Source organism: Mytilus galloprovincialis, chromosome 2, assembly GCF_965363235.1.
Source record: "Mytilus galloprovincialis chromosome 2, xbMytGall1.hap1.1, whole genome shotgun sequence".
Lineage (NCBI taxonomy): Eukaryota > Metazoa > Mollusca > Bivalvia > Mytilida > Mytilidae > Mytilus > Mytilus galloprovincialis.
In genome coordinates, this window is record NC_134839.1 from 24698627 (window position 1) to 24725927 (window position 27301).

General features: G+C 32.4%; 1 protein-coding gene across 1 annotated transcript; it reads left to right on the forward strand.

Annotated features, from left to right (window-relative positions):
• The first annotated feature begins 9313 nt into the window (after positions 1 to 9313).
• Positions 9314 to 24758, forward strand: LOC143063202 (medium-chain specific acyl-CoA dehydrogenase, mitochondrial-like). Its single transcript, XM_076235186.1, has 13 exons — positions 9314 to 9396; positions 10160 to 10280; positions 11040 to 11137; positions 12301 to 12370; positions 14815 to 14915; positions 16124 to 16204; positions 17268 to 17507; positions 18040 to 18111; positions 19545 to 19613; positions 21081 to 21176; positions 21729 to 21905; positions 22499 to 22570; positions 24283 to 24758. Exons 1-13 carry the CDS (start codon positions 9376 to 9378, stop codon positions 24355 to 24357), a joined length of 1293 nt encoding a protein of 430 aa, XP_076091301.1. The 5' UTR covers positions 9314 to 9375; the 3' UTR covers positions 24358 to 24758.
• The last annotated feature ends 2543 nt before the right edge of the window (positions 24759 to 27301 follow it).

Consider the following 27301-nt stretch of genomic DNA (forward strand, 5'->3'; position numbering starts at 1 on the left):
CTACACAATGATGCATAATGATAACACAAGCAGATTCCAGTTTGTTTGGAAAATAGGAAATACGAAACCAAGCGCGGTAGGCAGAGCAATGTAATGAAGTTCAGGTCGGCAGTTATGGAACAATGACTGCGTCATTTTCCAAAAACGGGAAAGAAATAAAATATCTTACAAGACATAAACATGTAAAGAATAAATATATATTTCAGCTTAATAAAAATATTTTCATAATGGTACTTTGTCATCATTTTTAAAACTAAGTTCCAAACATTATTGCTCAGTTGATATACATGTATGTCCTTCTGATGCGGTACTTGTTTCTATCCAAAATAGTTTTATATGGATAGCCGACCTTCCTATGGATAGAAACAAGTGCATGTGGGTACGAGATAACTATAATTCTCATGCAATCCCGAAAAGGGGGGGGGGGGTCATCACAGACAAACATGACATTAAATCGTTATCACTGATGTATTGTTTAGGGCCAGTTGAAGGACGCCTCCGGGTGCGGGAATTTTTCGCTGCATTGAAGACCTGTTGGTGACCTTCTGCTGTTGTATGTTTTTCTATGGTCGGGTTGTTGTCTCTTTGACACATTCCCCATTTCCATTCTCAATTTTATTATACGAACAAGAACAAACAGCTCTACGTTGCTTTGACATTTATCAATTTTCAGGAAACATTGCGAAAAATGATCTTCAATATTTCGAAAACATGTGAAATAAAATTGCTAACACGGTGGACCGTCGAGTGTCAACAAACGTAGTAGACTTGTTCACTGAAAAGACGAGGATAATGGTTTCATCTGACATTTGTTATGCATTCCCAGTTTTGATCCTGATATTTAAAAAGACGTACTTTTTTTCAATCTATGTAACTAGAAAATTCCAAATTGAAATAACTCTTCATCTGGACCGACTTGGCATCTACTACGTTTGGACGGGTCCATTTCATTAGTAAGGTGATCGATAAATATTACGGAGTTTGACAGAAAAGGAAAACGAACTTATTGTTATTTGTTTTCAACAAGGGTTTCGTTCCGCTAAATTATTTGCGCAAACAAAGTTTGTCTATTGTTAGATTACAGGTAATCATTTGACACTACGCATTAACCTGTGTAGTGATTTTGATTTTACGATAAATGTATGAATGAACGATAATTTTATGAATGAACAAGAGCACCTGACCTCTTAAAGAAACACAAATTAAACATATAAAACCGTATTTAATAGGAGATAATTCAGTTAAATTTTCAATACTAAATCAACAACTGAAATGAATCCATATTTTGTTGAAACATCGTACGAACGGCGGAAAACGGAATCGCAGTTATAAAAATGTACTTTTTTTCTCTCGGACTTCTATGTTATTTGATAGTCAAACGGTTGACCCTTTAAATACAAAAATACATCTACAAGAACATATTCTGAAACTTCTTAAATCCACTAACGTTTTTTTAAAGTTTCAAGCTATGTATTGCATTAGAAAACATACATAGGTGTTAAAGAATGACAGACCAGGAGCCTGTTTAACAAAATACTATGGCTTGATATGGGCGGAGTCTCTGATCTGGGTCACAAAAAAAAGATGGCCATACGCGATAGCATAAAAGCAATTGCTTTAAAAAACCACACACGACTCAGAACTATGTCTAATTCACTTGGACTACTAATATGCAAACCTAAAAACAAAAAGAAATATATCATAAAATAGTGATTGAAAAATTCACAACACTTTGAAAGGATAATCCAGACACGTGTTACACGGGGAGCATGTTTGTTTACAAATAATAATGTCACGTGATCGCGCACGGACCTCGCATGTTGCATCGCCCTCAATTCACCAATACATAACCATTTTCATGCAAACATGCAACGTGAATGTGATTGGTTATCAAATAATACAAAAATAATGCATGAACCGTTGAAGAAAAAATTATTTCATCAAATAGATGGATTTTCACTTTCGACACGAATAGGTCGAGTTGACATTTCTGTCATCGGAGATAGTATTGAGATAAATGGGATAAAACGGACCGTCAAAAAGGTCTAGAGAAGCACATCAGTAGAACCTTAACATGAATAAGTAATACTTACAAAAAATTCTCTAATTGATAAACTATATGACTAAAATTTCACGAAAATAACAATAAATAATTTTGTTCTTCGTGATGAAACTGCTTAAATTGGCGCGAAAAAATATTCTTACTCCTACTGCTTCACGTAAAAAAAAATGTATAGAATTGAATTCGACTACAGTTCAGCATAAAAAAACGTGAATATGCAAAAGTCTGATAATATGTTAATGAAAAAGTGTGTATAAATTTTCGTAAACGAAGTTACCTGTATACTTCACCAAGAACTACATTTGAGCGCAAAGATCGTATGTGTGATTCGGCTTATGTAACAATCGTCAATCGGAACTACTCGGCTATTCACTTCGTGCAACCAGAAAGGCCGAGTAGTTCCTTAATAGTTATCCCACAATGACGCGGTGTGTCAGTGTAAGATCACCCCGATGGCCGGAGGCCAGAGGGTGATCTAACACTGACACAACAAGTCCGAGTGGGATAACTATTTTACATCCCAGCTGTTTTAGATCAGACGAAAAACCATTTACAATTCATAAAATCTAGTTTAGAACCCCACACAACCATTATAATATACATTACTATATGATTTATACCCTTTTTGACCCCCGAACACGATGAGTAGATATCAAACCATGTCAACTCGCCCCACTGGCCAATCGGCCCAACCTATATCGCCACTTTATGAAAAAAATCTCCCCACTCTTGTTTGCCGACTCGCCCCACTTTTGAAAAAGTGTAAAATCAAACTGAACAATCAATGACAACTCACTTATTAACGAAAAGGGTTTAAACCCCACTGAATAAAGGTCTGCCAACTTGCCCCACTTATAAAAATATCTTGCTTCCTTGTATGTTAAATTACTAATTCCTCGTGTCTAGTCATCCTGGTGCAGTGGTTGTCTCGTGGCTTGATATGCTAAAGGTCTTGAGTTCGAATCCCAGCATATACACTGGATTTTTTCTACGTGAATTTTCATAGATAGTCTTTTCCGTATAATTGCATATTTAATTAGAAGTCTTATAAGTTTTATAGTGGATTTGACATTCCCGCCAAAATGTTACAGAACAAAGGAATGCATGTATAAACAAAGAAACTCAAACTGGGGTGATCTGGTAGGGGTGATCCGGCTCAGATCACCCCTGTTAGAACAAAGGAGCTGGGATGTAAGATTGGTAACAAAGCACAACATGATTAATGGAATTTTTTGCGTTGCTATTAAATCATTGAAACCACGTGATTGAGGCCATCTATTTTTATCACTTTTATTGCGGGTTCCACATATCTAAATCGGAATTATAGAAAAAATGGAATTTAGTGAGCAGAATCAAAACAGAAATGATGAACACTGCAACATTTCCATCAAAATAAAAATAGGATGGAGGATCTGTGTATTCACATTATTTGTAAAACTCTCCTTCTTCCTGTGAAGCGTGTACTTTACATCGAGGCTTATTATGCTAAGCATCGACGCCACAGTACCTCAACCAATCAGACAATGTTTATTTGGGGCATTCTATCTAATTTTACTCAGATTTTGGAATATTTTAATCGAAATTATAGAAAAATGGAACATTGTTAGTACATATAAAATAGAAAAAGATGAATACTTTTAGCTGGAGATAATTTGGATGGGGGTTCTGTGTATTCACATTATTTGCACAACTCTCCTTACTGATGCCATATTTTGGAATTTCCGTGACCTAAATGGTTCGCGAAAATTAATATTTTTATATATAGTATAGTAATCACTTCTATAATCAAGTGAATCAATCAACTTGTATCACGGCATGTGTACACAATATGAAGTTACAAATAATCTATTTCAACACTTATTAGTCAGACAAAGCCCCAGATAAGAATTCAGAAATTTGGAATTTTACCCCCCCCCCTTTTTTCGTATGTGGCATACTTCATACAGCAGCTTCTTATGAATAATGAAAAGAAGTTAGCATAACACTTTAACTTCACTCTCCGCTGCACAGAGGATGTTCTTTGCTAAATAATTAAAAGTTTGGAGACTATCTTGGACGCATCTACAGCTATCCAACATGTTACAGATACAGTTATGTCTGACTCATATCTTGACTTGTACATCTTCAAATTGACAAAGAGGTTCGGTTGAGAACAAAAAGTTTAAGACAAAGATATAATTTCAGCTTTCCGATTGGTGAATATGAAATCATTCCTTCAAATATTTTACGTCTTTTATTCTTCAAATATGAATAGCCGAATGAAGAAAACATAGATGTGGACAGATCACAATTAATAAAAAAAAATTAAATCAAAATTCAGCGTTTAACTTAACTGTCAATTTTGTACCATTTGAAAACAAGTATCATCTGCATCGGTTTATAATAACTGGCGGTGACGGACATCGTTTATCTTCTGTAAAATGTTTCGAACCCTATAATCGTCTATCACTACGGGAAATTCAATAGAATCTGGGTTTTAGATTTCTGTTCAAAACAATTGTTTTTTACTATCGTATAAAACAGAGTTTTGTGTGCCATTCTGATTGCTATTCAATACAATGGATGTTGCAATCGTATACTGCACAAATTTGATTTTTGTTATTTATTGTATCTAATAAAAGTACATGTAGCCGATATAAAAGGGTGTTGTAACGGATGACTTCATTGCATCATATTCAAGGATATGATCTAAGTGTCCAAATAAGTACATCCGTATAATTGTATTATTATCAAATTAGATCACGCTAACGGAAATCTATTTTAAGGAAATTAATTGAATTTTTTTTATTTCGATGCAATTATCACAATTAACAATTAAATTGACCAACTTGTGTCATGTGGTATATGACCTGATGTCTATTTTAACACTTACAAGTGTAACTATATTCAGACTCAACTTCTTCAAGTCGTCATTTGACGGTTTGTCTCAAAAAGCCTTAATCAAAAGCGGATCTATAGCACTTGCAACACAGTTAAAGGGATTTTAGCTTCGACTTCTAAAAAGATATGATTTTGTTTTATTTCAAACAGGAAATCGAGAAAAAAAATCATTAAGCAGTATGGTTGGTTTAATATCGTCAAAGCTAAACTAAAAAAGTAAATCACTGTCGTATTATTGATTTGCAAGTCTATAATTCGAGCTTCTTTGAATCAGGCCAATCTGTATTCATCGTGTAACCTTTAACCTTTAACCTTTAGGGAGATTGGTTATTTATATATTCATCAAGACCATTCATAAAAAAGAAAAGAATGACAAGGGAAGCCCTATATGAATATTTTTACTATAACATGAAATCAAACAGATCTTGAAAAGTCAGATTGCACGTGCTCCCTATCTATTTGGGTTCATATTTAGGATTGTATCGACTGTAACAGGTTATATGAACCTCGGCAGTTTTTAGAGGTCATCTCGATGACTAATTAGATGGCGTTTCGTCTATAATACGCATGCAATGCTGAAACATAGAGAATAATACATTGCAAAATCCGTATCATATGCCGTATCATCCCGAGATACCAATATCAGCCCTAGGGTGATACGGCATGTGATACGGATTTTGCCATGTTTTATACGCTTTATCATATATTTCAACAGGCATGTGATACGGATTTTGCCATGTTTTATACGCTTTATCATATATTTCAACAGGAGAGTATATATATATAAAATAAATACTTCGTGTATTGTATCAGAGATCCTTGTTTAATTCCTACAAGCAGGTAACACCTCCCGAAACGAAAGCTTATTTTTTATAAGCTAGAGTTAGAGGAGGGGATAAGGTCTCTGCACAATGCTAGGCGGTGTTGTCGTAGAAGTTAGAAAAAAAAGTACAGGTTCCAGCCCCGGCGCCGGGGAGGAAGTTACGAATCAAATCTACTCTAACATCGTTAGGTTGATTTTCTAGGCACTTTATACATATTCTAAGGCCTGGTATTTCTTAATCATAAGAAATCCGATGGACAAGGTATAACTTGCAGTTGTCACTACACACAGGCAGACATATACATATATTTATTTACAGTGATTGTATGCTTCTAAAAATAGATTAGCATCCTGCAATTATACTGAAGAGATGAGTAGATGATCATTTCTGTACACTAAAAATAAATACTTCGTGTATTGTATCAGAGATCCTTGTTTAATTCCTACAAGCAGGTAACACCTCCCGAAACGAAAGCTTATTTTTTATAAGCTAGAGTTAGAGGAGGGGATAAGGTCTCTGCACAATGCTAGGCGGTGTTGTCGTAGAAGTTAGAAAAAAAGTACAGGTTTCAGCCCCGGCGCCGGGGAGGAAGTTACGAATCAAATCTACTCTAACATCGTTAGGTTGATTTTCTAGGCACTTTATATATATATATATATATATATATATATATATATATATATATATATGAACTGCTTTTTGATCATTAGCGCCTTGGTTACTTTCAGTTCTACTTTTGTCTTGTTTTAAAAGCTTTAAAAGAACTGTCTGCCCAATAACTCATCCGAAGCACCTGGGTTACCTTACAATTTGCGTGCTGTTGTTTAAAAAAAAATGTTTCTTGTATTTTTTTGTGTGTTTTGTATGGTATGTCAATGAATTCTTTTTTATAGTTGCATTTCGTGTGCCAGAAAATATGAAAACTCGACGTTTGTGACGTCATATGCCAAACAATGACGTCATTCAATAAATTGCGTCACGCCCGAATAACCGTAACGTTGATTTAGGACCCATTTTGAGGGAAAATATTTCTTGAGATGTTTGCATAAATTAAAACGGACTGTATGTCAAAATGAGGGGGAAAAATAGAAGGGGTGTGATAAAGGGTGCGCATCAAAGTTGCGCGATATGGATTTAACAGCTGCTACTAAATATATGATAAATCATAATAGCGAACCCATGAATGTTTACTGATTGTTCCTTGCAGTTGACCTTTTATATTTTGAATATACGTTTTAGTCAGTATGTTATGAATAAAATATCCGAATTTTGTTCAAATCGATATACGTGAAAGGTCAATGTTTAAATACCGATGTAAATAATCAAATTAAATGTCTACGTTTTTGATTGGTCAATCTTCTCGCTAAAAAAAAGTTGAAAGTTTGTCCTTTTATATATATATATATATATATATATATATATATATATATATATATATATATATTTAAGAAACTCGGAGAATTCAAAGTTGTGTCAAGCGTTGTGTGTGATTGCAGGTGCATTATTTTAAAAGGGCATACGATACAGAGGAGGTAATGACATTACTAACATAAATTGTTATTTTCGCGACGTCAAACTATGACTTATCGGGAAAAGATTCAGTTTTCGACTGTTTTTTTATCATTCAAACTGATTTAACTTGGAAAAGAGTTCATGGACCCCTCTTTTTTAAAATGCCATTTGGTTTGAACATTTGATAAATGTGAGTTATTTCTGAATAAAAAATGTATAAATTTTTAGGATACTTATAAAATACAGAAATTACAAATTATCTAACAAAAAACAATTTGTGTTTATCTTTTAAAATAAAAAAAAAAGTTATGTGTTTCTTTCGAAAGTCAAAATACGGGCACAAATCCGAATTTTGAGCAAACATACAAAATTTTGACCTCATTTTACTCAAAAAGTAGCACATGAAGGTATATTTTTAGGCACTGGCTACGGTTACATGGAAATGTAACAATAAAAAAATATTATTGTTACATCGGAGACTAATTGCCGGAATGCAAAGTTGGGCAAGGAACCGATTAATTACGAATGTAACAATAATTATTGAGGCTACGGTTACATTGTGTTATTGTTACATGAAAAACAGCAATGTACGCTAAATTTATTAAATTTAAATCTTCTTTAGCTGTGTTGCTTAATTCTTTCATATGAGATGAGAATATCAACATTGCGAGAGTAAAATAGTATTTCTCACCGAAAGCATGGCAAACATTAAAGACCGACCGTGCAAGGGCTATATAGCCAGTCAAGGTCGTTAAAAACTTCCATTTGTAACATTAAAGATTTCCTTATCTTCTAAAAGGAATATCGCAGAATTGAATTGCACGGTATGCGATACAGACGTTCACAACGGAGGGTAGGAGGGGTCCTGATCCCGAAATCCCGGGCTTAAAAACATGAAGTCCAGAGGTCCCGAATTAAAAAAAAAAATAAATCCCGACATCCCGAAAGATCAATCTCGATATCCCGAGCTTAAAAAAACACCCGATCCCGCATCCCGAAAAAGGTCCTGCCCCTTATTACTGGTGTGTGATGGCTGCTTGGAGTGGATTCGTCAAAATGATGTGTCGGACTTAAACATGCTCCAAAAACCACTTACTGGATATTTATAAACTGTCATTGTAAATAAAAAAAATAAAGACATTGTATGTATTGTAAATATAAAATAAATGTCTTAAACTTTTATTATTTAGTACATATTACAACTCCCCATCGTACATTGCTGTTTTTCATGTAACAATAACGCTATGTACATGTAACCGTAGCCTCAATAGTTATTGGTACATTCGTAATTAATCAGGTCCTCATCCAACCATGCATTCCGGCATTTAGTCTCCAATGTAACAATAATATTTTTATTATTGTTACATTTCCATGTAACCGTAGCCAGTGCCATATTTTTATTACATACAATGTATTTGATTAAATCAGGAAAAAAATAGTCTATAAGGAAATTTTTATCAAACGATGTAAATACGGGATCAAAACTTTATCGTATGCCCTTAAGAGACATATACGGCATATTGTATCATGTCTCTTGATTATAAAAGAAAGTAATGTTACATAGACTGTATACATTAGGGAGCTAGTATATACCTTTTGATTTTTAGGGGGGGGGGGGGCTAGGTTGAAATTTGAAAAATGGGCAGGACAGGAGTATTGAGTAAAAAAGGGCAGGATGAGCAACTTGGCAAAAAAAGGCAGGATGACAATTTATGTAAAAAAAGTCATGATTAACTAAGAAAAAAAAGGCAGGACCGAAAAGAGTGAAAAATAAAAAGGCAGGACCGAAAAGAGTGAAAAATAAAAAGGCAGGACAGAGATTACAACAACAACAAAATGCAGGACAAATTTTTCATCCTAGAATAAATATTCGGTAATGTTAAAATTGTTATTACCAGAAGAAAAAATGGCCTTGATTTTCTATGAGCCATGATATTTAAGACCATAGGGGTGCCTAGAATTGTACTTGATGAAATTACTCGGTATTCAGCTAACGCTCAATAGGACGTTGCTGTCCTTGAATGTTGATTATGTACTTATGTTATTCGTTGTATCTCTGGTGTAAGTCATGTGACTACAGTTTATAGTTTTGAAAAAATGGCAATGTCGTTGTCGAAGGTAACTTATCATTGTTTATATATTCCTTAAATGTTTTGAAAGGCATGAGATACATGTGAACACATAGCACCTATGCTGGTTGTGTTCCTACTCATTTTCTTAGTATAATATTAAACACAACAAACATTGGATTGGTAGAACTACATGACCCACGAACTGACAAATGTAAAAATTATGAACATGATGAGTTGCATAATTTCCAGTCTGTCTTTGAGTTGTTCTATGCTTACGATGAACAATTTTAAAATACATTTGACGATATGAATTATAAGAACACATAGCTTGCACCTGTTTAATGTTGACTTTCAAATTGGTCTCCTGACTTTTACATAACACTACAAGTTTTGATTATATAAATATTTGACATGACATAACTGGTCTCTAGAAATACCACAGAGCACCTCTATTTTCTCAGATAGAATCTTAGTTAAAACATTTTAACCTTAAGAATTACATTATGTAAAACCTTGCATGTATAAAGCAGATTTGTTGAAATTATTTGTTTCTTTTGCTTATGTCTGATGAAAAATATTCCCCGTTTAGTTTTCATGGTTTACAATAGATTTTGAGATGTTTCAAAGATAACTTATGTAATTTAGATAATTAATCAATCATTATTACATGCATTGTCTGTGTTATGACCAATTTCAAAGGGAAACCGTTTCAAAAACTGCTTGTTAAGAAATGACAAGATTTTTTTGTCATTTCTGAACAGACACTTTTTGTCTTCTGTAGAAAAACACTGCAGAGATATACTTTGTAGGTGTCTAGTGGATTGATTCGACAAGGAAAGCAAAGCTTATGTAAAGCAGCCAGAGCTTTTGGAACAGTTCCAGACTCGGCGAATTCCACATCAGCTCAGGGCTCCAGAGGTTTCTCTTTTGGTAATATACATGTATTAGTGCTGAATTGTTTCTATCAAAATATTGGAACAAAGACATAGTACAATGTAGTTATATATGAACCTTCCATTTTTGTTATTAAGTTAACTGTAGGAGTTATATGAATATTTAAGTTATAAGACATGACATATTTTTTTTCTTACCTTCCCTTTTTTTTTTAGAAGATGAGCTTTTCAGTATTATCATTTCCTAATTTATTCTTATCCTTTGTGACAGATTCATTGAACATGCTTCTTTGCTATTCTTAACCATGATTACACATCCTAGAATTTTCCAATCCTAATCAAAACTATCATCAGAAAATAATATGACGGTTACCCTTATTTTTCATTCCAGAGTCTGACCATACAGTATACATGTACCAAAAACTACAACAATATTTTCTTTATTTGCCAATCAGGTGCCCTAGATGAGCAGTATAATTGCACCTAGATCAAACTATTTATTTACATTTTCAAGTTGTATGACCCTAGCAATTAAGCACAGACATAATCTGACCCTAATTCCAACTCTTTATTTCAGAGTAATCAGATATTGACTCTGATTTACTCTTCAACAATGCATAATCTTATCAGATATTGACTCTTATTAACTCTTGAACAATGAGTAGTCTTACCATAATCCTTACTATTACAGAGGTCAGAGTTATTGAGACCTTACAGTTGAAGTAACTTTCAACTTTTAGAATTAGTATCTTATATATAAAATTATCTGACCTTTAGCTCAAACCCTCTATTGCAGAGTTATCAGATGAACAGAAAGAATATCAACAGACTGCAAGAAAGTTTGCCAGAGAAGAAATCATACCCATCGCAGCACATCATGATCAAACTGGGGAGGTAAGAAACACAGCCTGAAATAACCATCAGTGGCAGAATGTGAACAAATAGGGAAGGTAAGAAATACAACATGTCACAATCATCCAAGGGAGATAAGTACATCAACCAGTAGCAGAATGTGATGGGAGGTAAGAAACACAGCATGTCATGATTATGCAATGAGATAAGTACAAATGCCAGTGGCCGCACATTATGATTAAACATGAAAGGAAAGTAACACTTACAGTCTATTATCATTTAACAGGGGAGGTGAGGTAACAAATACAATATATTATGACCATCTTAAGGGAGAAAAACCATATATGCCATAGACAGCACATTATGATTAAACATGAAAGGTAAGTAACACTTACAGTCTATTATCATTTAACAGGGTAGGTGAGGTAAGAAATACAATATATTATGATCATCTTAAGGGAGAAAAACCATATATGCCATAGACAGCACATTATGATCAAACATGAAAGGTAAGTAACACTTGCAGTCTATTATCATTTAACAGGGGAGGTGAGGTAAGAAATACAATATATTATGATCATTTAAGGGAGAAAAACCATATATGCCATAGACAGCACATTATGATCAAACAGGAAAGGTAGGAAATAGATCATGTCACGATCACCTAAGGGAGATAATCACAAATGCCATAGACATCACATTATGATCAAACTTGGGGAGGTAAGATGCAGTGTCAGTTTTTTATGATCAACTAACAGAGATGTGAACATATGCCAGTTTGTGATGATCAAAAAGAGGAGGTAAGTAACATAGGTAGTTTATTATGATAAAATAAGGGAGTTGATGAAAAAATGAAGCAGTAACTGAACTTGTAAATGTGTTAAATTATTTTGAAATTTGAGGAAGTTTAAAAAAAAAAAACACACAGAAAAAAACCAACATAATTTTAGCTTTCAAAAGTCTGTTGTTGATCATATGGGGCCTAAAGGGAGAGACTTATATCAAACAAACAGATTTTGAAAGGTGATTAAAGTATTCCAACATTTAAGTATTACAATATTATACAAAGAAATATAACTAATAATGATTTGATGTATTCTCGGGATGAGAAATGAGGGAGATGCTTTTTTTTGTTTTGTCATTTCAGATTGAATGAGGTCTGAATATAATTTTAACATATATAATCAATAAGTGTCTATTTACAGTATCCTTGGGAAGTGGTAAAGAAGGCATGGGAACTCGGATTAGTCAACATGCACATACCTCAGGAATATGGTAAGTAGATGTACTTTAATCAGATTTTTCTGTTCTTGAGAATTTGTACTTCTATTGTGCCGAAAAAAACTATACCTTTCAAATGTCAAACACATATGATAAGTTTTTTATACGACCGCAAAAAAATTTGCGTTCTATATTAGTATCATGTTGTAGTCGTCGTCATTGTCAGCGTCGTCCGAAGACACTTAGTTTCCAGACAATAACTTTAGTTTAAGTGAATGGATCTCTATGAAATTTAAACACAAGGTTTGAAACCACAAATGGAAGGTTGGGATTGATTTTTGGGGTTATGGTTCCAACATTTTAGGAACAAGGGGCCCAAAAGGGGTTAAAATAAGTATTTTTCTAGTTTCCAGACAATTACTTGTGTGTAAGTGTATGGATGTTTCTGAAATTGTACCACAAGGTTCCATTCCAAAAAAGGATGGTTGAAATTGATTTTGGGGGTTATGGCTTAAACTGTTGAGGAATTAGGGACCAAAAAGGGGCCAAAAACAATACTTTTCTATTACTTTGTATAAATTGCCTATTTCTTGTCCAATTTCAATGGGGTTTTATTCTTGATTCTTGGGGTTCTTAAATATGCTGATATTTACTGTGTATTGAGTTTTTGGAATTTGGTCCCCGTTTTTAAATTGGTCCACATGAGTTCCAAAGAGTCCATAATTAAAGTTTGTTTGATTTCATCAAAAAATTGAATTATTAAGGTTCTTTGATGTGTAAAATCTAACCGTGTATTTAGATTTTTAATTTTGGGTCCCGTTTTCAAATTGGTCTACATTAAGGTCCAAAGGGTCGAAAATATATCTTAGTTTTATTTTAACAAAAATTGAATTCTTGGGGTTCATTGATATGCTGAATATAAAAATGCATTTAGATTTTTGATTATGGCCCCAGTTTTCAAGTTGGTCCAAATTAGGGTCCAAATCAAACTTTGTTTAAATTTCAACAAAAATTGAATGCATGGGGTCCTTTGATTTGCTAAATCTAACCATGACTGTATTTAGATTTTTGACTTTTGAGCCCTGTTATCAAATTGGTCCACATTAAGGTCAAAAGGGTCCAAAATAAAACTTTTGTTTGATTTCATCAAAAATTGAATTATTGGGGTTCTTCGATATGCCGAATCTAACTGTGTTTTTAGATTTTAAGTTTTTGGTCCTTGTTTTTAAATTGGTCTACATTAAAGTCGATAGGGTCCAAAATTTAATTTTGTTTGATTTTAACAAAAATTGAATTCTTGGGGTTCTTTGATATGCTGAATCTAAAAATGTATTTAGATTTTTGATTATGGGCCCAGTTCTTAAGTTGGTCCAAATTAGGGTCTATGATTTAATTTGTTTGATTTCAATAAAAAAAATGGAATGTATGGGTTTCTTTGATATGCTAAATCTAACCATGTATTTAGATTTTTGAGTTTAAGGCCCTGTTACCAAATTGGTCCACATTGAGGTCAAAAGGATCCAAAATTTAACTTTGTTTGATTTCATCAAAAATTGAATTCTGGGAATTCTTTGATATATGCTGAATCAATCCATGGCCATGTATTTAGATTTTGGATATTGGACCATAATAGGTAAATTATTTTTTTTTTAAATTAAGTTTATTATACATGTACCACATTCATTCTGTGTCAGAAACCTATGCTGTGTCAACTATTTAATCACAATCCAAATTCAGAGCTGTATCAAGCTTAAATGTTGTGTCTATACTTGCCCAAACTGTTCAGGGTTTGACCTCTGCATTTGTATAAAGCTGTGCCCTGCAGAGCATCTGGTTAACATTTGATTTATCGGTAGTATACAACATTGAGCAGGATTAAAATGATTGAGCAATTGCTCAAAGTACATCTTATTATTGATGACTTTGTTGATCGATAAAAATGCAACAAGGAAAGGAGAGATGAATGAAAGATGCGAAAAATGAGACAGAAAATTAATAACACCAGTTTACTAAAATATGTATTAAGTGATCACCATATGATCAATGTAAACAATGGTCAAGTATTAGAATATAAAGCAAGCTCTTTGTCAAGACTTGTTGTAAATCAACTCAATATTGATTTTTGAATAAAGACAAAACAAAACAGAAAGAAAGAGCAACAACAACAAATAAAATTCCTATATTCTAGATATACATTGTATCAAACTAAAATTCCTATATTCTAGATATACATATTATCAAACTGGCTTTGTTAAAACTAATCCAGAAAAAAATGTAAAAGGGTTGGAAAACACAATTTTGTTTACCCCACCAACAAATATTAAATATTTCAATTGTAACAGAATTGTATTTGTTTCAACTCCTTTTGTCCACATGAAAATATCATGTGGTGTCTTGACACTCTCATACATGCATTTCCTGTAATGTCCATAATGATGAATTTATGGCTAATTAAAACATGATTTGATTTGTTTTCATGTGCATCTGTGTATCTTTAGGTGGACTTGGTTTAGGAACTTTTGAATCATGTATAGTAACAGAAGAAATATCCTATGGATGTACAGGTTTTCAGACTGCCATAGAAGCCAATTCATTAGGGGTATGTATGCTGTAAGAAGTCTTATTTTATATATTTGTGATAATTATTGTTGCTACTTTAAGACATTGCTCTATTTATCTATTTAAAATAATCCCATCCATATATATTACATTCTCTACAGAACTAGGGGTCAAGTCAGAAGGGTGATGATTGAATCATATTTTGAAGTCATAAAATATTATTAAAGTGGCTTTCATTGAGGTCTAAGCGTGACACGGGATTGCCGATTTTTTATAAGCGTGACATGTGAAAGTCAAATTATTGTGCCGTGAAAACGGAAAATGAAGTCTAGTGGGACACAGGAAATTACAAAAATAAGAGAATTGCTTACGTATATAGTGTAAGCGGGATACAGGAATCTGACAAAACAGTAAGCAGGATCCGGGGTCGGAACCCCCCAATGAAACCCCATTAAAGAGTGTTTTAAAATATATTCAAAATTCTTTAAGAAAAAATGTTGTTTTTTTTTAATTTATAAAAGACATATTTTAAATGTTTTTGTGTTTTTTTTCATAAATGACTTTTAATTCAATGAATACATTTCTGATTCAGGGTAAATATTAAACCATGCCAAGTTGTATGGATTTTAAAAAAATTCTTCATTATAACAAATAATTTGTGTCACTTCAGGTCAAATGGCAGGTTTTGAACCATTTAGTTATCTCCCAACGACTAAGATCTTTGGTCTATATTCTCCTGAAGATGGCTGCCTGGTTCACAAACTGTCATGTCTTCATTATTTGTTAGATATTATCCCTTGCATGATATTTAGTACTCCCGATTAGTCCAAATAAAAAAGAGATCTTGAAAATGCTACATGTTGTATTTAATTTCTTGCTGTGACGTCTTTCTCATAAAGCATTTTCATAAATCTTACCAAATTATGATGATGTAAACAAATATAAATCACTGTACAGCCTTTAACAATGATCAAAACCAATATCACACAGTAAACTATATAAGCTCTCAGCATGAAAGAAATTTGAAAAACAAATCAAAAGAGAAAACCAAAAGAAAAAGAAATAATTCAAAACAACCACTTTTAAAATTACAGATTTTGAATTAAGCACTGGCACATACAGAATGTGGCAGGATGGAACATGTTTGTGAGTGCTCAACCCCCTCTTACCCCGGACAGTGTGTAACAGTAAGCTTTCTAAGGCAATACTCATGCAATAACCATGTATTCTCTTTGGTTTTTTTTACAGGAAATGCCTGTGATATTAGCTGGAAACCCAGAACAAAAGAAGAAATATCTAGGTAGAATGTTAGAGGAACCTCTCATGTGTGTAGGTGTTTATAGAAATTTCTTGTCAATTTATTAATAAATATGATAACATTTGATTTACCAATACAATTTTATATTGAAAAAAGTAATATGTAAGCATTATATTAAACACAGACTGCATTTTTAATTTAATGTCATTTGTTTTAAACTTCAGGAAAAATATGAATATCAAAGTTAAAACAACATTGTTGATTTATAAATTATTAGATAGGCTAGTTACTACATCTCCCAGAACAGAAAACAAACTAATTATTTTTATTTTATGAGTGAAGTCAAAATAAGATCGTGACTAAGTCGATATGCACCTCAGACCATGCTACCCTCATAAGTAGACAAGGTCATTAAAAACCTCCTAGGTGTAGCATGTATTACAATGTAGGCATAATCTTGACGTTAATTTGGCAAAGTTGTGTGCATTTATAATGAAAAACTAGTTGTCTATATACATCATAGTTGTACTTAGAACCAAAATTATAGCTGTTTGTACCACAGGCAGACATATTTTTAGATTTACAAATATACCTGTTGTCAACTCAAAATGACTGGGACAAACAGATTTCTCAGAGAAAACAGGTTCAAGGTGTAACTGGATCCTATTATTTTTTTGTCACTTTGTGAAATAGATTCTTAAGTATTCAAGTTTATATACATTGTTGGCCTCAACATATTTTGATTTTGTAGTTTCTGAAAAAAAAATCTTATAAAAGTGCTTTAAACACTTCAAATTGATAAAGTTTTTTCTCCATTTTACACCCAATTATTTGGGAAAAAAGGAATTTAGATTGTTTTGAAGAGTAAGAGAAGGGCAGTGGACAAACTTATATTGTGACAGTCCTGAGAAATTTACTTCATGATATAAAATAAGGATATGTGGTATGATTACCAATGAAACAAATATCTATGAGAGAAACAAGATATAAACAATAAGAACTCATTTCAATCAGATATGACTATAACAATGTAGTATCAAAATCCCTTGTATTTAATTCAGCTTTAAATTAAACTTGTAGTAAACATTAAGTTATGACTCTCTATAGATTCTGCTTTGTTATTTTCCACATTAGGCATACTGTGTAACAGAGCCAGTTGCTGGTTCAGATGTCTCCGGTATCAAAACAAAGGCAGAGAAAAAAGGGGATCATTATGTATTGAATGGTCAGAAGATGTGGATCACTAACGGTGGAGTAGCTAACTGGTATTTTGTATTAGCAAGGACAAATCCTGATCCAAAATGTCCGGCTGGCAAAGCTTTCACAGGGTTTATTGTAGAAAGGGATTCACCTGGGGTCACAGTGGGTAGAAAGGTGAGTAACGATAGGCAGAATTCATGGTTTATTCTGGTAAAGACATTTGATTTTTAGTTGTTGTCATTTTTTATAGCCAAAAATTTATGGTGCAGATTCAACAAAAATTTGGAAGATTTATTATAGAGATTTATTCATCTTATGTTATGCTATAGTATTATCACTGTACAAGTATACATATTTTTTAAGGGGCCAGCTGAAGGACCCCTCTGTGTGCGGGAGATTTTTTCGCTACATTGAATACCCATTGGTGGCCTTCGGCTGTTGTCTACTCTATGGTCGGGTTGTTGTCGCTTTGACACATTCCCTATTTCCTTTCTCAATTTTAAAAATGAAATAATAAACTGATCATTTCTTTCTGTTTATTTAATAGTAAAGAAGCTTTTAGTTCTCATGAAGTATCGTACAAGATTACTTCAGGAGAGCAAAAATTTATATAATTGGTAATTTTCTGCAGTATATTTGATGTTTTGTATCTCTTCTCTTTTGTTTATTGAGATGATAAATATGGGATAATTTCTACATTTTATAGGAAATAAATATGGGACAAAGAGCATCAGACACCAGAGGTATAACATTTGAAGATGTACTTGTGCCAGCAGAGGTGTGTTATTCATTTTATTATGACTTGTCTAATCGCAACTTTGTATAGGGTTAAAATATTGTTAAATTTTCAGATATTTTATGTGAAATTGGGAAGAGTTGGTGATTTATAATTTTTATTCCAATATTGTTCTGTCTTAAAGCCTCGTTTTTCTGATACACCTCATTAAATTAATCATAATCTCAAGGAATCTGTTATTTTTAGTATGCCATATTCCATTTTTCATAATTATATAGAAAACACTTTTCATCCTATGAAATTGTGTGTGTTGCCAAGAAAGAGTCTGTACACACTGTTTAGTTATATTTCCAACTGAAACTGCATATCATAAGCATTTTACATTAGAATTGAAGCAGACAAAAACTGAACAAGTGAGAGTAACATAACTATATATATATATTGCCAATAAACTAAACTATTATTTAGAAATTGAATTGTAGGGGTTGGTTTTAATCAGACTGAAATTCAACTATCTTTTAACCCTATACTATGTTGCTAACTATTGTTTTTTGCAAACTAATTAAACATGAGAAATAAATTCAAGAAGAGATCAACTACTGGTTCTTGTGTATCTTAGTAAACAGATAACATTTGGCTGTCAGCTTACCATTGAGTATATAAGTATATGTATATAATGTTTTGTTTTGATCACAGGGTACTTAATTAGTTTATTTTTTAAGTAACAAGTATCATGCCACTTTTATGTCTGGAAAAGTGTTCATGTGGTAGGGAAAATAGTCGAGCCAAAAAGTCATTTAACCTTTATTTTGTATGCCCCGCCTACAATACCGTCTGTTCCACTTCAGATTAAAGTTTTTGGTCAAGGTAGTTTTTGATGAAGTTGAAGTCCAATCCAATCAACTTGAAACTTATTACACATGTTCCCTATGATATGATCTTCCTAATTTAAATGCCAAATTAGATTTTTTACTAAATTCACGGTCCACTGTACATAGAAAATGATAGTGCGAGTGGGGCATCCGTTTACTATGAACACATTCTTGTTAATCATACTTTTACAAATCTTCGGAATAGTCTGTAAATAAAAAAATACAAAGAATTAAGCAAAACAATATGATCATTTTGGAAGCTGTGATATATTTTAAAACTGTTTCTTTTAGAGAATTTAACTTTTATAGTACACCAGCTATACAGTGTTTTTATTGGAAACTAATTTATATAAGATAAGATATATGTTATTACCAATGAAGTGCTCACAAGGGGCATATAGAGAATACAATTATAAGGAAAAAGAACATTGATAAGCATAGAAAGTAACATAGAATTTACATAAAATTACTACCATACAATTAGACTGTAAATAAAAACCTTGGTTATATTCATAAAGATTCAAGAACTGGAGTTAAATTAATGATTTCAAAGTAGACTCTGTTCACCTCAATATATACATATGTATTTTGTTTTGTGTACAGAATGTTCTTGGACAAGAAGGCCTTGGATTTAGATTAGCAATGGGAGCCTTTGACAAGACCAGACCACCTGTGAGTAATATTGTAAAATGTAGTTAAAATCAATTCAATTCAAATTATTACTAGTTAATTAGTGGATATAATTTAATAGGATAGCAACCCAACCACATAAAAAGCCAAAAATCATCTAGAATTAAACCTTCATCATAAGATCAACTATTGGCAGTTGTCTTTACAATGTGTCAAGCTGGTATTTGTACAGAGTCTAGAAAAGATCAACTATTGACGGGTGTCTATACAATGTGTCAAGCTGGTATTTGTACAGAGTCTAGAAAAGATCAACTATTGACGGGTGTCTATACAATGTGTCAAGCTGGTATTTGTACAGTCTAGAAAAGATCAACTATTGATGGGTGTCTATACAATGTGTCAAGCTGGTATTTGTACAGTCTAGAAAAGATCAACTATTGATGGGTGTCTATACAATGTGTCAAGCTGGTATTTGTACAGTCTAGAAAAGATCAACTATTGACGGGTGCCTATACAATGTGTCAAGCGGGTGTTTGTACAGAGTCTAGAAAAGATCAACTATTGAAGGGTGTCTATACAATGTGTCAAGCTGGTATTTGTACAGAGTCTAGAAAAGATCAACTATTGACGGGTGTCTATACAATGTGTCAAGCTGGTATTTGTACACAGAGTCTAGAAAAGATCAACTATTGACGGGTGTCTATACAATGTGTCAAGCTGGTATTTGTACACAGAGTCTAGAAAAGATCAACTATTGACGGGTGTCTATACAATGTGTCAAGCTGGTATTTGTACAGAGTCTAGAAAAGATCAACTATTGATGGGTGTCTATACAATGTGTCAAGCTGGTATTTGTACAGAGTCTAGAAAAGATCAACTATTGATGGGTGTCTATACAATGTGTCAAGCTGGTATTTGTACAGTCTAGAAAAGATCAACTATTGATGGGTGTCTATACAATGTGTCAAGCTGGTATTTGTACAGAGTCTAGAAAAGATCAACTATTGACGGGTGTCTATACAATGTGTCAAGCTGGTATTTGTACAGAGTCTAGAAAAGATCAACTATTGACGGGTGTCTATACAATGTGTCAAGCTGGTATTTGTACACAGAGTCTAGAAAAGATCAACTATTGACGGGTGTCTATACAATGTGTCAAGTGGGTGTTTGTACAGAGTCTAGAAAAGATCAACTATTGACGGGTGTCAATACAATGTGTCTAGTTGGTATTTGTATTGAGTGTAGAAATGTATTGAGTACATTTAACAGAGAATATCAAAGATATGTCATCAAATTCCTAAAAAATATTATAAAACACTGAAACAGTTTTGAAAAGTTGCCACCAATAAACAAACAAGCCAAACAAAAAATGAGATGCATGAATGGAAATCCCATATGCTAAATATTATTGTTTTTATTTTTTTTTATTTTTTAACTGACATAAAAAATATTCCACGTACTAGAAACCTATATATGTATGTGTTGTAATATAAACTGTTTTTGTTGAAGGTTGCTTCAGGGGCTGTAGGCTTGGCGCAGAGAGCATTTGATGAGGCTACTAAATATTCCATGGAAAGAAAAACCTTTGGCAAACTTATATGTGAGGTAGGTATTAGTAATTGGTACTTGAGATAATGTGAATGCTTAAAAAAGAGAAAATAAAAAATGAGGAAGATGGCCCCCGAAAAAAAATGAATGAGTAGGAAGAAAAACAAGTAATTTTGTAAAAAAATGTTTCATTTTAAAATATATTGAAAGAAATTTTATTATAAAACATAGAAATATTATAAACAAAGCTTGAGTGCTGAAGATTGTAGGTTCAAAACTTGGCCGGGTCAAATCAAACTTTGAACTGTGTTTTTTTCTGCTTCTCTACTAAGCATGTGGTATATAGGAGTAAGACTTATAGTAAAGACTGGTCAGCTGTAAGTCAGAAAAATTTGACAGGATAAGGTATCATGTCTTCCCGTGGACTGTTTCATTGTGAATTAGCACATTCAAAATCCAGCTCAGTGCATCAGTTTAGTACAAAGCAAGGTTATTCATATAGCATTAACATGTTCTGGTCCTGAATGTGCATTTGATTTTCCACTACATGCTAAGCAGCCATCCATTTTTCAGACAGTAAGAAAATAGTGCTTGATAATTTTTTTCCAGCACCAAGCTGTATCGTTTATGTTAGCTGACATGGCCATTGGTATAGAATCAGCTAGAATGGTAACCCAGCGTGCTGCCTGGGAGATCGATCAGGGAAGAAGAAATACTTACTATGCTTCTATAGCCAAATGTCTGGCTGGTGATGTGGCCAACAAAACTGCTTCAGATGCTGTTCAGGTACATAGCTTAAAATATCTGTTTTGATACAAGAAAAAAATATAATTATGAATACCTTACCAATAACAGTGATGGAACATAAAATACCTCAAAATTAGCAATAACAGTGAAAACACAAAATACCTTAGCAATAACAGTTACAAAACATAAAATACCTCTGCAATAACAGTCACAAAACATAAAATACCTCAGCAATAACAGTGACAAAATATGAAATACCTCAGCAATAACAGTGACAAATCAAAGACAACTTTTGAGGAATGTTTAAGAGATGTACAACATCCAACTATACTCCATGATTTCTCCTTTTCGTGTATTTTTAAAATTAACCTGTTTAAGGTTAATTATATAAAGTTTTCATACATAGATTAATCAACTGCCTTTTTTTCTTGCTAGATTTCAGGTTGAACCAATATACATATCAGAAATTGTTGGATGGCACAATGGAATCTTTTAGGAGTTAGTTTCTATTTATACCCTCGTTGTGATGAATATTGTTGTTTACCTTTAGTCCTTCTGTTCTGTCACATTTTTCTTTGAACCTTAAATAAATTACCTTATGTTTTCTGCTAAATTATTCCTGCTTATTTTAGATTTTTGGTGGAAATGGATTTAACTCTGAATACCCAGTAGAGAAATTGATGAGAGATGCTAAAATTTATCAGGTAAAAACATTTTAAAATGTACCAACAGAAACACTGCAAAATAAAATAAAGGATATAGTGTATACATTCATGATGATGGATGCTGGTGATACATTTCAGTGAAAAAATAACATTCATATATATCTAAATGAAAAGAAGTTTTTTTATGTAAATATAAATGTTTTTGTACTAGACAGATATTTTAAGTTGCTAATAAGGTAACAATCTTTACTCTTTCTCCAATATGCATTGTACTTAGTTGAGAAGCAGCAAATACCTATTTTAAAGCAAAAGGTTTTGACACTGCCAGGAATAAAACCCAAGATCTACAACAAGAGTGACAAGCATTTTTAAACAAGACCACCAAGTTATAATGATGTGAAATTCTAACATGCAATAGCCAAACCAAAGGATTTTTTTTTGCTGTTCTTCTTCTTAAAATCAGTATGTCTTTTAACCTATAGCATAAGCTGATCTTCATTGCAAAACTGTATATATACAGTCGACTCTCGTTATGTCGAAGTCAGCCGGACCAGAGAAATATTTCGAGATACACGTAGTTCGACTCAAACGAACACCGGAAGTTCGACAATCTAAGGGACACAACTCTTACTTAGCTTGGTAAAGCTAAAATAAATCCGGGTGAACATGGCAAGGGGATCGATATTCTAGTATCAGATCGATGTATTTGTATGTCACAGTCTTTTATTATTATAATGACTGTTATTTTTACTTATTCAATTGTTTCAATTAAAAAAATAATCCTATGGCTTTTCCAAGAGAGTAATTTCCAATCGACAGTTTCGTAATTCAGGTCGCTAATAGCTGACAAAATTGTTTATTCTCGGATACAAGAGGTTTAAGAAAATTTTGATTTCTATTCATTTTGTTTTATCTCACTCTTTCTTTTCAAAAGAATATATAACAAGATTAAAGACGCCGTTTGAGTAGTTTTTAGGTGATCATCAACGGAAGCCATAATTCTCACTTTATACACACCCAAGCTCATTAGTGTAAATCACAAATTAATTGTTTTGTAAACAATTTAAATACTTTTTCATGAACATTAACAATGTATCACTAATTATTTATAAAAATTCTATAAAAGATAATCTTAGGTAAACATTCATGGAAATAGCATGTCATAAATCAATACAGTGGTCAGTGACCGGAAATTTAATTACACGTGTATTGTCAGATTAACTCTTCAATCCATTTAAATCCCGGAGGTCATGTTTTGACATATGTGTATTAGTTCGAGATAAAAAAAAATGAATTTTGAATGCTTTTGTTAACCTTGGGACCGTAAATTTAGTTCGACTCAACCGAAATTTCGACTCATCCAATTTCGACTCATCAGGAGTCGAATTACATACTTTTGTATAGAATAAAGTTCGGGACCACGTGAAAACTTCGACTCATCCGAAATTTCGAGTCAACTGAGTTCGAGACAACGAGAGTTAACTGTATGTACATGTAATTGCAGGATACCAATTTTTTTTAGGAAATATGACTTTGTAATATTAAAATCAAGATTAACAAAGATTCAAAACATAATTGAATTGGTAATAATAAATTGATGCATGGTTAGATTTGTATTTGAGAAAAAGTATATTCTACTCAAACAAGAAAAGTGAACAACATATCATAGTTTACCTAGTAACGAATTTTACACTATAGGATATGATCTGTTAATTAACTTCAATTTGAATACCTGTTTTGTTTTGTTTTAGATATATGAGGGTACAGCACAGATCCAACGTATTATAATTTCCAGGGAACACTTAAATAAAGCTGCACAAGGATAATAATCTCTGGGAATCAAAAGGAATCTTACCGTGGTTGAACAATCATTTACTTACTTCCATAAAGAATGAAGTTTATGAAATATTTGATGGAAGAGATAAGGATGAGACCAGATATTAAACTGTTAATTTATTATGATGATTTATTGCATGGTAATTTTGCAACAGATGAACAACACATACCTCTTATTTATACAGTATCGTTTTAGTAAAAAATTTAATCTTAATATATGCATACAGTATGAACAAGGGAAAAAACATTGTTTTGGTTCACAGGTCAAATTATACCTATTTTAATTGGTATTTAATTATTATTTATATCGAAGTTGATAAACATTTCATTATTTGTTGGTATTTAACTTGGTTCTTTGTTGAAATATTATTTTGGATTGGTGTTTATGTAATTTCTTTGTATGCTTGTTAATTTTTTTTATATAATAAATAAGATGTGGTAAGATTTCCAATGAGACAACTCTCCAACAGAGAGACCAAAATAATGACTAATGACCTAAAAGTTAACAACTTCTTCCAAAAATAAGTAAAACCCACAGCGCATGATCAGCTATAAATAGGCCCGGGAATGACAGATGTAAAACAACTTAAACAAGAAAACTAATGAAAACAATGACTGAAACGAATTTTAGATTAATTTCAGGACTAAACGACTTTATTTGTGTTCCACTTTATATACATTTAGAGAATTTCATGTTTGTCGGTTTAATTGTTTGAAGATAAAAAAGACCTTTTTTTTATCTACCATATAGTAGTTGGTAACATTTTTTTGCGAACTATCATGCTGAGTCAAAACCTCTTAGCTTAGTGGTGATATGATGTTGTGGTGTGTACAGGTGCTATAACTTTCTAGACCACAGGACAACTAACTTTCTTACATTAGTCTAATGTATGTATGATGATGGCCCAACACAACTGTCATGTTGGACCAAGATATGCCTGATGATTACCATACCAACCAACATGAATCGGTTTCATTTTGGTCTTTTCATATTTCAAGTTTGTCTAATGACCACTCAATAAATAAATAAATCAATCAATCAATTTTTCAATCTTCTGAACACTATTATAATGAATGCAAATTTGGAGATACTTATAAATACATTACCTTAATACAAATGGAAACAAAATATTATACAATTACTGACTTTTGATGAGATAAATATGTGGTTTTATTGACTTTTGAAAAACTGATATTCACTGAGGACATTGGCTGAAGTGAATATAAGTTTTTCAAAAGTCAATAAAACAATATATTTACCAAAACAAAAGACAGTAATTGATTTATTTCATATTCTGAGAGAGTACTGAGATAAAATGTATGTTACGACAATTATTTACTAAAACCAATTGTAAGTTAAATAATTTTGCCATAATTATACACCAAAACGCATGCGACGTTTTGCAAGGTGAATATTCTTTTTCTACAGGTGAATATGTCTATTTATTCAAAATCCAGCTCATATAGAAAAACCAACTAAATTTCTATCAATATGGAATAATCAGATTTATGAGTTGAGAGAATGTCAATATCTTGTTTTGATATGATATAAAATTTAGAAAAAAACTGTTGACACAGATATATGTTTGGCTTTTTGTAATTTTGAAAGTTTAATGCAGATGTTGAAATTACAATTGAAATTAATTAGGTCTTTCCACTTTTCCGTGGAAAGACCTATTGGATTTCTTCTGATTATTATTATTATTATTTTTTTTTTTCTTCCGCCAACTTTTTTTTCCTTCGCAAGATGTCGCTTAGACATATGGTATATGATATCGAACAGTTATTACGCCATTGTAACTGACACCGTGTTACCAAAATCTTTTCAATGTAAGAGTTATCTCCCCGAACACTGTTTTTCTTGTGATCGCTTAATATTCGCAACCGTATAAGAAACCGACAAATTTATTTTACCAAATTGCTCGTTATATCCTCAGGATGATTTGATTTATTTTGACCGAAGATATATGAGAGTTATTTCCCCTTGTGTATTTGATATAAGTGAAATGTACTTTCAAATGGAAAACCATAAGTGATAAAGGTCTAGGGTCTTTTGATTTGAGGTCCTTGGTCCAAAAAAATAAAAATGAGGTCAAGGTCAAAGGTCAAGGTCATGTTCAAAATTTTTATTTTGGCTTGTGATCTCTTATTTTCAGAAATCTTATAAGATATCGACAAAATATTTTCACACAATTGTTATTTGCGACATGTCGTAACATGTAAATATTAGTTGAAAGAGTATGTAGACATTTGAGGTGAGTTTTCCCCCCTTTTATATCTTATATTAGTTGTATGGTAATATAACTCATTAACAGTATAAGGTAGAGGCCTAGAGTCTTTTGATTTGAGGTCCTTGGCTGATGACCTTAGAATTGAGCTCAAGGTCATAGGTAAATTTAACGTTCTAGATTTTGACCTTTGCTTTTACCTCATATGTATACATGATAAAGCCATGGGGCTTTTTGCATTAGGTTGCAAGCAATGTGATCTAGAAAAAGCCAACAGGAAGTGACAACTTGTAAACCGGAAGTAGCTATATTTTGTACTAAATTATAGAAACCATATATTTTTGGAATCAGCGTTCAATAAGCTGTCATTTGACGCTAAAATTGACATTTAAAACCAAATTTGAATATTTTCATATAGAAAAATATCTTTACTGGTGGAAAGACATCAATGGTTCTCTGAACAATTGGTTTTTAATTTTAATTATATTGTATTCAATATATTTAACTGTGCAAACATTCAAACTGTGACTGAAGGCGCATGGAAAAATAACCTCCATGAAAGTGAGAAGTTCCAATGCTTATAAAACTGCATACCAAATACCTTTCACTTTATATTATAAGTGTTTGTCTTTAACTAACCTAAACACAAACTTAACTTCACAATAGTTTTAAGGTCAATAACCATGATGATAGGGTATGGCCATAT

What these genes read in the sequence shown, in the direction of transcription:
- LOC143063202 (XM_076235186.1), top strand. Translation starts at nt 9,376, where the DNA reads ATGGCAATGTCGTTGTCGAAG. An exon ending in CTCCAGAGGTTTCTCTTTTG is followed by an intron (nt 10,281 to 11,039) that starts GTAATATACATG and finishes CCTCTATTGCAG; the next exon opens with AGTTATCAGATGAACAGAAA. An exon ending in ATCATGATCAAACTGGGGAG is followed by an intron (nt 11,138 to 12,300) that starts GTAAGAAACACA and finishes GTCTATTTACAG; the next exon opens with TATCCTTGGGAAGTGGTAAA.